A 16,642-nucleotide genomic window follows, 5' to 3' on the forward strand; every position below is an offset into this window, starting at 1 on the left:
TAAGAAACAGACAGAGGCTCTCGGAGAGAGTTCAGCTGAATTACATAGAGAAGGGAGCATCAGTTCAGTTGAGGAGAAGCTCTTTCTCAGAGGCGCAACCAGATTCATCTTCATTTCACACCACTGTGGTGGCTGGGCTCCTACACTTCCCCCACTGAGACCAACACTAGTCTGAAAGACTCTCCAGAAAGCTAGCTGAGTCCCAAGTGAAGGAGACAAGAGATCCATTCCATCTTTGTACTGGCTGGAGGCAGAAGAAAGCAGAGGCAAAGGACAAGCTGAAAAAGCTCTTAGAACCAAGCAGAGAGATAGGCTTCAACTAAGCGGGCTATTTTGGGAGGAGAAAATAAACGTTTGCATTTTTACCAGCTGGCTGCATTTTGGGTGATTATTACTCTTAACTAAAACTAAGACTTTCTCCAATAAACCTCCCTGAGGAAATAACATTTAAATAACTATGTACAAAACTATATACAAAATATATGTGGATTTTTTTTTTCCTAGACAATTGGGGTTAAGTGACTTGCAGTCCTCCTGACTTCAGGGTTGGTGCTCTATCTACTTTACCAACTAACTACCCCTACGTGTGGAATTATCTTTTTTTTTTTTTTTTTTGAGTCTTCCAACAAAAATGTTTATTTCAACTTATTTCTAGACTTTGTTTTCCCAGTACAAACCTATCTCCAAAGAAAGTTATAACTTAGTTTGCTGCCTTACCCATTAATTTATTTTTTTCAAAAAAAAATTTTTATTTTAGCTTTTTATTGACAGAACATACTCACGGGCAATTTTTCAACATTGAACCTTTGCAAACACTTCTGTTCCAACTTTTCCCTTTCTTCCCTCCACCCCCTCCTCTAGATGGCAGGCAGTCTCATACATGTTAAATATGTTAAAGTTATATGTGGAATTATCAACAGAGGGAAGGCATTAGAATTAAGAGAGATCAGAAAAGGCTTTCTGTAGCTGGAAGGAAGCTAAGGAAGTCAAAAGGTGGAGATGATGAGAACCAGTCAGTGAATGTAATAGTGGGGAAATGGAATATCTTGGGTTTTTTTTTTTTTTAAATTATTAAAACTTTTTATTGATAGAACCTATGCCTGGGTAATTTTTTACAACATTATCCCTTGCACTTACTTCTGTTCTGATTTTTCCCCTCTCTCCTTTTATTCCTCCCCAAGATGGTAAGCAGTCCCATACATGTTAAATATGTCACAATATATCCTGGATACAATATATGTGTGCAGAACCGAACAGTTCTCTTGTTGCACAGAAAGAATTGGATTCAGAAGGTAAAAATAACCTGGGAAGAAAAACAAAAATGCAAACAGTTTACATTCATTTCCCAGTGTTCTTTCTTTGGGTGTAGCTGCTTCTGTCCATCATTGATCAATTGAAACTGAGTTAGATCTTCTCTTTGTCAAAGAAATCCACTTCTATCAGAATACATCCTCACATGTATTCTGATGGAAATGGATTTCTTTGACAAAGACTCAGTTTCAATTGATCAATGATGGACAGAAGCAGCTACACCCAAAGAAAGAACACTGGGAAACGAATGTGAACTATTTGCATTTTTGTTTTTATTTCCGAGTTGTTTTTAACCTTCTGAATCCAATTCTCCCTGTGCAACAAGAGAACTGCTCGGTTCTGCAAACATATATTGTATCTAGGATATACTGCGACATATCTAACATATATAGGACTGCTTGCCATCTAGGGGAGAGGGTGAAGGGAAAGAGGGGAAAAATTAGAACAGAAGTGAGTGCAAGGGATAATGTTGTAAAAAAAAATTACCCTGACATGGATTCTGTCAGTATAAAGTGATTATAAAATAAAATAAAATATTTTTAAAAAAAAAAGAAAAAAAAAAGAAAATTGTCAAGTAGGAGATAGAAATTTTAAGTCTTGTAATCTGATTTCATTTTGGAACCTTGCGCATATTATTCAAGATTTAATTTTGTAATTAATAAAAATATTAAATAATTTAAAAAAGAGTAATACAGAATACATCCTCACACAGTATCGTTGTTGAAGTATATAATGATCTCCTGGTTCTGCTCATTTCACTCAGCATCAGTTCATGTAAGTCTCTTCAAGCCTCTCTGTATTCATCCTGCTGGTCATTACTTACAGAACAATAATATTCCATAACATTCATATACCACAATTTACCCAACCATTCTCCAATTGATGGGCATCCATTCATTTTCCAGTTTCTGGCTACTACAAAGAGACCTGCCACAAACATTTTGGCACATACATGTCCCTTTCCCTTTGTATTTCTTTGGGAGATAAGCCCAATAATAGCACTGCTGGATCAAAGGGTATGCACAGTTGGATAACGTTTTGGACATAATTCCAGATTGCTCTCCAGAATGGCTGGATGTATTCACAATTTCACCAACAATGCATCAGTGTCCCAGTTTTCCAACATTCATCATTATTTTTTCCTGTCATCTTAGCCAATCTGACAGGTGTGTAGTGGTTGCCTTAATTTGCATTTCTCTGATCAATAGTGATTTGAAATACTTTCATATGAGTGGAAATAGTTTCAATTTCATCATCTGAAAATTGTCCGTTCCTATCCTTGGACCATTTATCAATTGGAGAATGGCTTGATTTCTTATAAATTAGAGTCAATTCTCTATATATTTTGGAAATGAGGCCTTTATCAGAACCTTTGATTGTGAAGATGTTTTTCCAGTTTGTTGCTTCCCTATACACAGGTAAAAATTGACAGCCCTTGGCAACTGATTGGATATGATGGGGGTGGGGGTTAGGGTGAGAAGTTGAAGATGACACTTAGAATACCTAGGTGATTGAGAAGGGGAGATGCCTTCAACAGTAATTGGGAAGTTAGGAAGAAGAGAGGTTTGGGGAAAAGATGAGTTCAGATTCAGACATGCTGAGTTTAAGATGTCTAAGACATCTAATTTAAGAGCTCTTTCCAAAACTTTTGCTAAGCTTAAGCCTCAGTCCTACACTATTCCTGTTCTAAGAGTAGGAGAAGGAAGTGGTTTCTTACTGTGATCTCTCTAAAAAAAGGGAGAAAATGAATGAAGAATGGAATATTTTTCTATCTACTATAATGCTGGAGAAACTGAGCAAGATAAAGATTGAGAATATTTGATAAAGATTGAGAATATTTAATAATTTATTTAATGGAGAGATAAACTATGACCAAATGGATCCATGATTTGGTCCCAGGGCTGAATGAGACTATCGTCTCCAAGAATCCAGCTGCAAATGTCAGATTCTTTTATAGGGCAAGGCACCTGAATGGGGATGACATAATGGAGGGAGATACTGGAAAAGCTCCTGATATTCTAATGATGTCTAAGAGGGAATGATTATAGCCTAAGGTCTAAGATATAAGACCTTTATCCTAACATTAAGAGGGAATGGTTATAACCTGAGACAGAGTAACTGAATAGGACAATTAGGGAAACTGGGTCAGGACATGAAAAGGGAACTGTGGCACAACACTGGGTTAGTTTTCCAGTCTCAAAGGGAATGAATGCCCTGGTCTCAGAGAATGGAGGGAAACTGGGAGAACTTGGGACTTCTCTGAATGGAAAAAGGTCTGAAAACTTATGGAGTTTTAGAGCAATGAAAGGAAGTGACTATATGTAATTATCTCCAGACAACTTCCTTTTTGAAGTCAGCCTCCCCCTTCTGCCACATCCTCTCTCTCTTGGACCACACATAGTCACAAACATCATCACTCCTATTTTTACCTCTTTCCACTAATGTGTCTCTCCCTTATCCATCTTTCCTGGTTCCAGGTTTCTGCCATACCTCCCACTTGCCCTTTGACCCTTGTACTAGGATTCCTTCTCTTTTGATGTCACAATCACTTTCTCTCACCTCAATTCTCTCTGCTTTTCTCTACTTCTTACTCTTCTTCTTTACTTCTTCTTCAGGAGTTACCTCTCCTCCTCTTGTCATGTGTACAGGTATATATGCCCAATGTATCGGATTCTCCCTCATCTTACTTTCCATCATCTGCATCGTGGCCAATACCCTCCTCCCAGTGCCCAATGGTGAGACCAAATGGACTAAACATCTTAGCATGCATGTGATCTTCTCAGGAGGTTTTATTGGTGGGGGCCTAATGTGAGAAACATAGTGGGAAATGGAGAGATTTGGGAGGGCTGGGGAAGAGATAGAATTTGGGGTGAAATGACAATATTAATAATAAGATTTCTGACAGACATTTCAGACATTTTTCTAAACAGTTTCTTTCATAAGGTCCCCAGTCTATTTTTAGGGGTATGTCTCAATTACCTCTATTAATTGGAGAGGTGATAAAAAAAACCTCCTGGCTACATAGTCTGTGTTGAGATAGGAAAAGTACCTAATGGGTTGGAGGTCATCAATGTAATAATCAGCAATGGCTGGGGCAGAAGGGAGGGAGAAGTAGAGTGATAATGAGCCAGGAAGAGATAGCAATGGCCAGTCATACTAGTGAAGGGTTTTTCTCTCAATCCCACTTCTGTGCCCAGCATCCATTATCTTCTCATGTTGGTATTTTGATAGTTGGGAGACTAATGGGGATGGGTCTTCCTAGTTTTCCTCTTCCCTTTATCCACTCTTAATTCCACTTAAGATAAGTTATTATGAGGTTTGATTGGACAGACAGAGAAAATTAGATATATAGGTATCTTCAAGGTGGTGAGGCCTGTTTTAATGGTGGAAATAAGGCTTCTCCATCCAACCCGGACCCCAGGTTCCAGTTATATTCTTATTCATTTATAGGAAGTTCCTCCCAAGGTCTAACCCCCATCTGTCCTGCTGTACTTCCCAGTTGCCCTCTGGTTCTAATAGGAAGATTTCAGAAAGGGACAGAAATTTCTGAAGCACTGGTGAGCACTGTTAAAAATAAAGGCAAATAATGGAAAGGCAACACATATGGGGGTAATAAAACTAATGATTTTATTAAAAATAGGAAATATTTTGGCATTTTAAGTTTTACAATGTATGTTCTTCATTTATTATTATGCCTATTTTATAGATGAAGAAGCTGAAGTTGAGAAAGATGATCTTGCAATCTAATCAGAATTGTCATGGGCTTCAGTTCTGCTGCTAACTTGATTTTGTTTTAATATATTTTATTTCATAGAGTCAACAATTTTCATTTGGTCCATTCTAATTTAGTTCCTTTCTTGAGTTAGATGTTTTACTTCTTGTGCCAAGTTACTAATTCCCCTTTTTCTAGATTTCTCTCTTTAAGATCAGACTGTGTGGTTCAGAAATGGTGAGGGGTCACTATTTAATAAAAAAAGCTGGAGAGATTGCTAGAAGCAAAGTTTATTATACATTCTCCCGAGAAGGGCATCCCACACCTGGAGCAGACAATCAAAGGAAGGAAGTACCATTGGGGCAGGGTCAACACTTTTAATCCCTAATGCAAATACCCCCTCCCACCATTGACCCTCATCCTCATTAGCTGAAGATCTTACATTCTAAACTCGGGAACTACCCAAGAAATTGAACTTGACCAATAAGTACATAGTTGCCCATGTTTGACTGACATAGGAAGATACTGATGTCATGAGAGGATAGCAGGAAGGGGACTTAAGTATGCCCTTGACTAAAGGCTCAAAGGCCTACTCAAACTCTGAAGTAGATGAAGCCTTACTCGATTTTCACAACTGTCTTGAAAGATCTTACCTCATCTCGTTCACTACCTTAAACCTAAATCACTCAAGCTTTCACAGACTGGCCAACAATAGATCCCAGGCGAAGCTTCAGTTGGTCACTGTCTGGACCCTGACTGACTCAGAGTGAATATAAATAGCAATTGTTGCATTTTGGTCAGAAATTATTTGAGTCAAAAGTCCTAACAGTCCTCCTCTCCCAGCATGGATTTTTTTTTAATTAAGAGGCCATTATTTGCCTTAATTTTTGCCTCGCCTTAATCACTGAATGAGTATTGCCTCGTTAGCTTAAAAGGGCCAAGGTCACTACTAAATCCTGAGTCATCTCCAGTAGTCCTGATCCATATCTTGCCACTGGACTCAGATGGCTCTGGAGGAAGTGAGGCTGGTAACTTTGCCCTCCCTTACTGAAATCCAACTCATCTGAATGTCATGGCATCATTTCCCTGATGTCATGGTCCTCTTTGAGAAGGAAGGACAAATAACATTAGATTTATGGTGCTAGCCACTTAATCTATCTGTGCCCTATAGTCCTGGTGTGAAAATAAAGGATTGGGAGAGAGGGTGAATTGGATTATTTTTGTAATCCTTTATAACTATTTGACAAATAATAAATGTGAGTATAGAGTAAAAGAAATCCAGAAGTCTGAAAATCATCCATAAAGAAAATAATAGTAGAAGCCCTGAAAAATTGATAAAGCAGAAAATAAGGAGATATTTCAGCAGAGCCCCTAGTTTTGGGTTATGAGATATAGTTACATTCTTTCCAAATCAGGCAATCAGAATGATGGGATTAGCCACCAAATGATGAGGTATGGGATAATACCCCCCAAAATATATTGGGATTTTGGTCTGCGTCTTGAATTGTCCCCAAATTGTAAGCATAGATCTCTAAATTGAGGGGCAAAGATTTTATTACGCTGCTAAGAGAGGGATAAATTCCAAGAGAAGTTAGTAGTAAGTTTTAGCAATTAACAAAGGGAAAAGCAAGTTCCCTAGTGGAAATCACACTATTAAAGGGAGAAGATGCAATAAGGAAGATTACACCATGGTAGGCTAACCCTAAAAAGGAGTTTGGCTATAATGAGTAGACTATTGACTGGCAGACTGAATTCATAGAGACAAGCTAAATTCAGTGAGGATCTACAATATGAGCAGATCATTTACAAGGGAAATCAACTTGGATTTCTAATTGGACATAATAAAGGTGGTGTTTCTAGAGACCTCCACCTAGGATAGGACTGTAATCAAAAGTTCATTTGAACCAAAGGCTTATTTAAGAATAAAATGCCTAAATAAAATCAAAAGAGTCCACTCATAATGGATATGAGTACTCCTCTCTGCCTGCCTCAGGGAATAGCTAGGCTACCAGAATGTTTACAGAGATTTATGCGTTCTCTGCCAAAATGGTTAGCAGGACATCACGAGAATTGATCCTCAGGGTATTCCAGAGTCCAAAATGAACCCTGCTGTAATGTTCTTCTCTCAAAAATATAATGTTCTCTGGGAGCAGGTTTCTCAGGGGGCTTCTGGTAGCAGCCTTAGTTTCAGTTCAAAGTAATAATCATCTCAAATGCAGCCAGGAATTAAAAGTTCAATCCTTTATTGTCTCTTCCAAAATCTTACCTCCTTCATTTGGGGCTCGGCTAGCTTTCTTAGAAGCTTATCTCTCTCCTTGGTTCTGCGAGCTCCTATTGCTAGTCCTTCGTCTCTTCCAGCTTCTGCCTCTAGCTCCCTCTGAATCCAAAGCCTCCAGCCAGCACAAAGGTGGAAAATGGAATGAATTGACTCCGCCTCTCAGAGAGTAGGCCTGTGGATTTCTGACTTGTGAATCTCCCGAAGTCTCTAGTGGCCTTGTGAGAGCTCCTTCTGAAATATGCTCTCTAAAGGTGTGAACTCTAATGTATGAACTCTCTTAAAGGTGTGAACTCTAATGTGTGAACTAAGTACATAAGCATTGTCTCTGTCAATTCCAGTGACTTAGCACCTTTTTTCAAGTTCTGGCCCATAACACCAACCCAGGCATCCAGCATATCTCAAATACTAAGATCGAAGTTATTATCCCTTTCCCTAAATCAGTAATTTCTAACCTAAATAAATAAATGAAATGGTAGGGATAGGTAGAAGTAGAATGGCAGTTTATCAGTCTGTCTAGCTATGCTGTCAGTCTTTGTGGACAGAGATCTGATATTTATTCTTCTCCCTTTTCTTTTATAGGTGCTAGGTTCTGGAATAGCAGCTGTTCAAGCTGGGGGCAAAGGGATTTGTGGAGCTGGCTGTTGTGAAAATCATTGTAGGGTAAGGCCCACGCCCAGACATTATCCATCATTAGGTGCTCTTAGCATATATTACAAGTCTAAAACCCACCCTTCACCTTACACTAGGGGCCCACTCTTTAGTCCTGAGTCCCTCTCTACCACAATCTTTACCTTTCCATGCAAACATTACTTTAAGGTTTTCAACCCAACATATAATTCTCTCCATTTTACAGGTAAGGAAATGGAAGCCCAGAGAAAATAAAATAAAATTTGTAATCCTTTGCAAGTCTTAAAATATTGTACTAGTTATTAATAATAATGTGAGAGTTTACTTTTATTTTAGTTTCTTCACCTGTAGAATTAGGGGGATTGGGTTCATGGATTTATCAACTGCTCACTGGATTCTGTTTTCTTTACTCACTATGCTCTTTTTGTTGATTTATCATTCCCCAAGATAACACCCAAATATACACATCTAGACTACATTTCTCCAGTTTTGTATCACTAACTGCTTCCTGGATATCTTCAGCTGTATGTCCCACTGGCATCTCAAACTGATGCTGTTAGTGGCAATGCTGAGAGTTTTGAAAATTGAGGTGGGGAATCCCCTTTGGCTGGCATACAGGTCCAACATGAAAGAATTCGAGAACGCAAAAAGTCTGAATGGCAAAAGAGATTTTTATTGGCACTTCCTAGCCAGCTTTTCTAGGAAGACAGACTCCTCACTGGCAAGGTCCTGTCAGAGAAATAACAAAAATTATCGCTGAGAAGAGGGTATCTTCACAGTGGGCAAGAGTCCTGGCAGGCAGCTGTGCCAGGAAGAGAGGTTATTTGGCAAGGACTTTTTTTTGCTTTGGACTTCTGCAAAGATTTGGGGTTCAGAGTTGTCTTTTTATTAGGCGTCTGAGGCTGGTGTTTCTATTGAATGATATTCCTTCAATGTTGTCAAAGCCCCTGGGCCTAGATTTCCAGTTGAAAAGAGAATACTTATCTTGGAGTTTCAAGACACTCAATAGAAATATCAGGTCCAGATCTCCAACTGAATAAAATCATTTTGAAGACTTTTTCCCAGAGTCTTGGGAATTTCCTGAAGGAGATCCTCAAAAGATTAATAGAGGGTGATTTGACCAAGATCTCCAAATGAATGACATCACTTAACTTGGGGGAAGGACTTGTCTAGAAAAGTATGCTTTTCCCCAGACTTTTCAGAGTCTGAGACCCCAAATCTAGTTTCAAGGTTCACCCCGGTCAAAACTCTGGACTGAAACTCAAAATAGAACTCATTACCTCTTTCTCTAAACGCTTGTCCTCCTTTTAATTTTCCTCCTTGTCAAATCTATCTTTGAAGTCATCCCATTTTGCAATCTCAGAGTCAGTCTCGAGTCTTCTCTTTTAACTCCCTTTCCAATTTAGTTGGCAAGTTGTATAGATTGTAAAACATCAGTTTATTTCTTCCATCAGTTCTTTTCTCTCTAAGTCAAGGCTCCAGATTAAGTCCTTATCAGTGTTTGCATTGCCAAATTCACCTGCCACATGTTTGTATTAACAGAGAACTATCAATATTTTATACATTTTAAAATTCAAAAAAATGTATTTACAAATGTAAAAAGCTTTCTTAAAAGCTCTTAAGCTGTATAAAATGAGGCCACATGCTAAATTCCATAATTTGTTATGCCTTGAACAATTAAACTTCCAGAAGACATAGAGACTTCTAGTTGGAACTGTGGATTAATAACTGAACTTCAGAACAAAGAATTTTTTTTAATTTTTAATAGCTTTTTATTTACAAGTTACAAGCATGGGTAATTTTACAGCATTGACAATTGCCAAATCTTTTGTTCCAATTTTTCCCCTCCTTCCCCCCATCCTCTCCCCTAGATGGCAGGATGACCAATACATGTTAAATAAATTAAAGTATAAATTAAATACAAATTAAGTATACATGACCAAACCGTTATTTTGCTGTACAAAAAGAATCAGACTCTGAAATAGTGTACGATTAGCCTGTGAAGGAAATCAAAAATGCAGGTGGACAAAAATAGAGGGATTGGAAATTCAATGTAATGGTTCTTAGTCATCTCCCAGAGTTCTTTCGCTGGGCGTAGCTGGTTCAGTTCATTACTGCTCCATTGGAACTGATTTGGTTCATCTCATTGCTGAAGATGGCCAGGTCTATCAGAATTGATCATCATATAGTATTGTTGTTGAAGTATATAATGATTGGCTCTGCTCATTTCACTCAGCATCAGTTCATGTAAGTCTCTCCAGGCCTTTCTGAAATCATCCTGTTGGTCATTTCTTACCAAACAATAATATTCCATAGTATTCATATATCACAACTTATTCAGCCATTCTCCAATTGATGGGCATCCATTCAATTTCCAGTTTCTGGCCACTACAAAGAGGGCTGCCACAAACATTCTTGCACTTACAGGTCCCTTTCCCTTCTTTAAATCTCTTTGGGATATAAATCCAGTAGTAACACTGCTGGATCAAAGGGTGTATACAGTTTGATAACTTTTTGAGCATATAGAACAAAGAATTTGAGATAGAATTGTAGTTTGTTGTATCTGCCGCATAGAAATGATAAATGAACCCAAAAGAGTATTTAAGAAGGGGACCTCGGACAAACGACACAGAATCACTCCTAGAGAGTAGAACATAATCCAACAAGGAAAACTGAGGGAAATGGCTTCAATGTCACAAAAAAAGAAGGAATAGAATATAGGGGAAGAGAGGATATTATCAACAGTAGGAAAAGTTGCAAAAAAAATAAGTATGAATACTGAGAAAAAACTTACATTTAGCAACTAAGAAATTGTTGTGACCTTGGAGAGAGCATTTTCGGTGTTTCACACCCCTGAAGTTTCCAGTTCTGCAAAGGAGTAGGGGGAGATGTTTTCTCATATCTTTTTTTTGGAGCCAAGATCATCTGAAAAATCAAAAAAAGCAAAAGACAAATTGGGAGCTAGAGTGGACAAAAGCTCAAGATGTTTGCATTTTGGTATGGAAGTTGAGAAAGTTAATGCAGTGTTGGATCCCATCAATAGATGGAAAGAGTATCAAATGAAGGCAATAAGAGGCCTTCCGTATTCTTCAGCACACTAGATCACAATGAAGGTATGGACTTCAGTCTGAGATTCACATCTTATGAAGAACACTAATCAACTGGATGCTGAGAGTTTTTAGAGAAGGGTTTTTAGGGATTTTAGAGAGAAATAACCAGGATGGTGAAGGATTTAGAGATCATTTCCATATTAATCAACATGATTAATAGCCTAGAAGAAAGTTTGAAAAGAGTTTTTAAAAATTTTAATAAAAAAATTGAGAGCGCTAAAAGGAAAAATAGGAAAAGAAGCAAGGGCCATAGAAGAAAAAATAGGAGAGAGAATTAAAAGCTCAACCAAAGAGGCATAAAATCGTGTCCAAGCAACAAACTCCCTGGAAATGAGAATGGACAAAATAGAAATTAATTACTTTATGAGGCAACAAAGAATATCAAAAATAAAGGCAAAAGACTTGGGGGAAATGTAAGATATCTCCCAGGCAAAACAAGGAGAAAAATAATAAAAATCACTGGATAACTTCAAAGCTGACCACCCCACCCCCCAAAGGAACTTAGAGATCATATTTCAACAGATCTTAAAAGACAATTGTTCTGCTAAGTAATAGAAGGCAAAATAGAAATCGAATCCATTAGTTACCTCCAAAAGAGGTAACTTGGATGAACAAGGACAAAGATACCCAAGAAATGGAGGAAGACCTGGGAAGAGCCAGTACTGTTGAGGAAATCTCCTATGGGCTCCCATTGCCCTCCATCCTGCAAAGCAATTAGGAAGGTGCTTTAAGGAGTTTTCCTCTCTAGAGACAAAAGGAAGAGGTCTTCTAACTTCTTGGCCTTTGTCCCTCTAAGACCCAGTAGGAACAAATAAAAGTGAGAGAGGGAGGCTCTGGGACTCCAGGAAATGGAGAAGATCAGAGAAGCCCTCAGATTTTTTTTTTTTTTTTTTTGGTTTGTTTTTGTTTTTTTTTATTTAACAAAATACAGCAATTGTTTTATATCCATTTACATAGTTGTAGTCTCTGTATATTTTCTTAATTCTTGAGAGAGCACAATTAATCAAATGGTTCAGGAGCCAGACTGAAGGGGTTGAGAAATGAGCAGGAGCTAAGGAAGTATAACTTCCCTCACCCACTGCCCTCCCCTTGAATTAAGAAGTTTGGCTTCCAAAGAGAGGTAAGATATGGGATTACAGATGGAGGCATTGATAGGGTCCAGTGAAAGGTTTCTTTGTTTTTAAAGATGGGGGTGGGGTGGGAATAGGGTATGTTTTTAGGTAGAAAGGAAGTGGCCAGTGATAAGTAGAGACTGAAAATTCAAAAAGGACTAATGAAATAAAGGCAAACTCCCAGAAGGGACATTGAAGAATGAGGCTTTGACAAAAAGAATAATTGCTTTATCAGAGCAGAGTTCAAAGGAGGAGACAATGTCCATGTTAGTAGTTATATAAAGGTGTTTTAATAAAGAAGGGGGAATCTCATGATTTATTTTCTCAGTAAAGTAGGAGCATCAGACCTCTGCTAGTAATAATAACAACTAGAATGTGAAAAGAAAAAAGAAGATCTGGAATTGAAGTTCAGCTCCCCTTGATTCCCAGTCAGGAAACAAAAATGATGAGATTCAGCTCAGGGCAAGGAGTTGTGGGAACCCCCGTCTGGCACGCAGATCCTTCGTAAATGAATTTACGAACCCTAAAAAGTTAAACTGGCAAAGAAGTTTATTATTAGAACTGAGAAGTCAGCTTTTCCAGGCTAACTTCCTTAGTAGCAGGGTCCCAACAGAGAAGTAAAGGGCTAGCAGAGAAATACGACAGAGAGGCAAATAAAGTTCTGTTAAGGAAATAGGTGAGAGAGATAAAGAGGGAGAAAAAAAGACAATGTCTTCTCAGCAGGCAGAGGGTCGAAGCTATGCCAAGGAGAGAGAGGTTCCTTGGAATGATTACTGCTTTTGGCCTTCGGCAAGGAATTGAACTGAAGGAAGCTTGTTATATGGGTAGTTCTTGGTGGGGGCTGGGAGCAGTTTGAGTTGATATCAAAATAGAGAATCTGCGAATTGAATGAGTGTATCTGGGCTAATCTCCAACTCAATCGAGGTAAATAGGAGTAGTCCTGGACTCAACTAGTCCCACCCAGATATCAGAATGAAACCCTGAGGCAGGTCTCTCAAGGAGATCTTCTGAGGGAGTTTCTCAAGCTTTTCCTCTTAAGTCAGAGAGAGAGAGAGAGAGAGAGAGACAGAGAGACAGAGAGACAGAGAGAGACAGAGGGGAGAGAAGAGGAGAGAGAGAGAGAGAGTTAGAGAGTTTTGGGGCTGCCCTCCTCAAAATAACTCTTCTTAAGGAGGGAATGTAATGGAAAGTCACTCAAAGAATAAATGGGACTGCTATGCAGCAGTGAGGACCCAAGTTGAAATCAAATAACACGTATTTTTAGAAGATCCTGGTTGGCACAGTTGTGTCATCAGGGTTTAATAGCTAGACCAGTAAGTACCTGAGGGGGGAGGTCTAACAAAAATTACCTTGAGCACCACTGCCTTTGCTTCTCTCAGATATGGGCTCAGGTTCCTCCAGTATGAGGAATGTGCCTTTGGTACCTGGTTAGGCCTAGGGAATGATAAGCTTTAAATCCCTTCCTACGATCTAACTTGCCCGAGGTCACCTAGTTAATCAGACAGGCTGAAATCCAAATATCCAGAATCCCTTCATTGTCAATGCTATATACTATCCTTAGATAGTATAGCTGCTTCCTTTGCATATGAGGTCTCTTTGCATATGATGTCTCTTTAGTATCCTCTTTTGAGAATCAGGACAAATGTTTTAGTTTCCTTAACCCCCATATCTGACTCTGGGCAAGTAATTTCTCCTCTTTAAACCAGTTTCCTCTTCTATAAAATGAAGGAATTAATTGCATTAGTTTTCAAGGTCCTTCTAACTCCAAGAGTCAACTATCTTCCTCCCTTCCTCCAGAGAATTCAAGAGTTCTACATCTCTCTGGAAACCCTCAGGACTTTATTCTTAATTTTGCGCCCTAGAGCTAGGGAGCTGTATTTTTATTTTTTAGTAGGTAATGATCAGTGGAGACTGTGAGGGGTAGGGTTTAGGCTGGAAGAAGTTAAATTGAGGATACCCTGAATGTGGGAAAAGGTAATGGTGAAAGCAAAGGATATGAGTCTGAATCCCTCATTTTATGCCTAGATATTTATGTAAACTGAGATCTTTTTTTGGGGGGAATGATATAAATTGTGTCTCCTTTAACCTTTGGAGGATCCCTGAAGTAAACTGTGTCCCCCTTTGGAGGGATGTTCCTGAATCTCAAACTCTGTTCTAGGAGGAACACACCTTTCCTAGGCAACACACTTCCCAAAATATGTAATCTCATTCAACTGGAAATCTGGGCCCCCGGCATAATCAACATCCTCTATGAAATTGGAGATTAGTTCCTGGAACTGCTCCCACCTTGAGGGAGTGGGAGGAGCTTGGTCAAACACCAATAAAGCTTCAGAAGGCTAATAAAAAATGATTCTGAACCCCGGATATTTGCCAAATTACTAATCAGGAGTTTGCCCCCTAAGAAAGCTGGCTTCTTAGCATACTGTTTTCTGTAACCCACCTTTGCTAATTCCTATTCAGGAGCTATTTGCCCTTCTGGACTTAGCCCACTGATGAAAATATTTTCTTTTCAGTGTCAACCCATCCTAACAGGACCCTGACCACTAAGAAAGCTATCTTCCTAGCAAGCTGTCTTCTTGGTGCAAATATATTCCTTTTGCCACAAATTTTGGGTTTGTGATCTTGAAATGAACAAATGGCCCTCCTTTCCGCCTGGGGCCAGCAAAAGAAAGTTTGCTCAGCTAGATTGGGGGATTTCTTTTGCATTTCAAAAGGCCAGCTCAACAATGCCCTTAAGGGTATCTGTTCCGGGAGGGCGGTACTCAGGAGGTACTGGAAACCCGATATGTTAAAGGTGAGATTCTCCTATAAAATCCCTATCCTCCTGTTGTAAAATGTGAATCACAGATTAACATGTAACAAGCCGAACAGAAATGCTTATAAGGCTGTCTTTAGTTCTGTAAGGTACGGAATTCGATCAGAACTCCAACTCGAGCTTGGTACCAAATAAATTCTAAATCTTCCTCATTGCAGCTGTCTTGAATTTTATTGCCTGGGCTATTTCAATCTTTCACAAGTAATCTGCGACATGTACCACAGGGGTTCTTACCCTCAATTCTCACACCTCATCAATACAACCTTAGGTCACTTGACAGCTCTGTCTTTGTTTCCCCATTTGCAAAATTTAAGAATTGGACTAAAATTGTGGACGCCTAAGGTTCCTTCCTGTTTCAAATCTCTGTGCATTGTTTTCCAGATGCTGTGCTCAGTCTGCTGTTCGGCTTTCGGTTTTTTGGGGCCCTTTACTGCCTCTTACTATCTATCTCGGCGCTTCAGAATGGGCCCCTATGTCTTACAAAGTCTAACGAATGAAACTACCCTTTCAGATATACCAAGTAAGGCCTTATCTGACTCTCAATAACCTAGCCTACCTTCCCTGCCCAACACCTCACCCAGGGTAGCCCCATCCTTACTTGCTGTAGGTCTTCATTAGGAAAAACAAGATTTTAATCTTCCTAAACATCGGCAGACTGGAAATGCACTCCTCCACTCCACGTGATAAACCCACTCCCAGGCTAAAAAGAAATTCCGCCCCTCCCACGGGCTGGGCACGTTAAAGACCCTTATCCTACCTCGAGGAAGGATTAGAGACTGACCCCTTAATTAGTCCGGGACCTCGACCACTGCTTCCGTAGTGGGCGTTACCTGGACAGCCGAAAACTTTGGGACCAATGCATGAAGCCTCCGAATATAGTAAAATGGATCTGTTAGCGCTGCTGACGGTAATGTCGACTCTGGAGCTAGTGTTGTGTGGCATACAGCTAGTGAACGCTGCCATAGGAGTTTGCTGGGGGGACTGCCGGAAAAGAGAAGGTAAGGGTGTCCGGGGTGGCTGCCGAGTGCTGGTGCAAGGGTATTGTTGGGAGTGAGTCAGCACCATCCCTCAGAAGTTGGCCAACGACTGGGACTTGTCTATTCTTTTTCTCCAGCTCCTCCACCTTCTTGAGCTTTGAAGCTGAGAGGGACACGTTCCTGTCAGGACGCTCTTTCCGAAGATTTGGGAGACAGGAGTAGGTGGTCCCCACTCCTCTTTTTCCCATCATCTGAAATAAAGTTCTCTGATTCGTACTATCTTCTGCGATACCTCTGTCTTGTATGAGTGCGTGGATCCTAGTCCCCTCTTTTATCCAGCTGGACCCCGAGAAAACTTTGGGTGTCCTTTATCCTCCCTCAATTAAGTTTTCCACTGAGGACAGCGCAAGCTGTAAGATCCTCTAGTTAAGATCTTGACTCACCTACAATTTTGACTTTGTGTAGTTTAAGAATAACAAATATAGCCCTTTAAAGTTAAAATGTACATTATCTCATTTGAGCCTCCCAAGAACACCATGACTTGACATTTACTATTTCCTGGGGGAGGGTGAAAACCCCCTATATAATACTAGATTTTATAGAGTTCCCAAAAGCTCAGATCTTGAACCCAAATCTAGCACTTTCCATTATCTCCATAGGATCATAGATTTAGAGTTGGAAGAGTAAATCAAGAGACATA

The 16,642-nt window shown here is 39.5% G+C and overlaps 2 protein-coding genes across 2 annotated transcripts in view; one reads left to right on the forward strand and one right to left on the reverse strand.

Moving 5' to 3' along the window:
• Window positions 1-3,755, reverse strand: part of CXCL16 (C-X-C motif chemokine ligand 16) — a 44,234-nt gene extending 40,479 nt beyond the window's left edge. The window contains exon 1 of the transcript XR_007953435.1: window positions 3,741-3,755. The gene's annotated coding sequence lies outside the window, so the exon portion shown is untranslated. The remainder of the gene's footprint in view (window positions 1-3,740) is intronic.
• Window positions 3,756-3,794: 39 nt separating this feature from the next.
• Window positions 3,795-16,071, forward strand: TM4SF5 (transmembrane 4 L six family member 5). Its single transcript, XM_051995905.1, is given in 7 exon segments — window positions 3,795-4,119; window position 4,477; window positions 7,881-7,961; window positions 15,347-15,380; window positions 15,383-15,485; window positions 15,786-15,850; window positions 15,853-16,071. Coding segments are annotated over 7 exon segments (723 nt in total). The 5' UTR covers window positions 3,795-3,847; the 3' UTR covers window positions 16,020-16,071.
• The last annotated feature ends 571 nt before the right edge of the window (window positions 16,072-16,642 follow it).

Source organism: Antechinus flavipes, chromosome 4, assembly GCF_016432865.1.
Source record: "Antechinus flavipes isolate AdamAnt ecotype Samford, QLD, Australia chromosome 4, AdamAnt_v2, whole genome shotgun sequence".
NCBI lineage: Eukaryota > Metazoa > Chordata > Mammalia > Dasyuromorphia > Dasyuridae > Antechinus > Antechinus flavipes.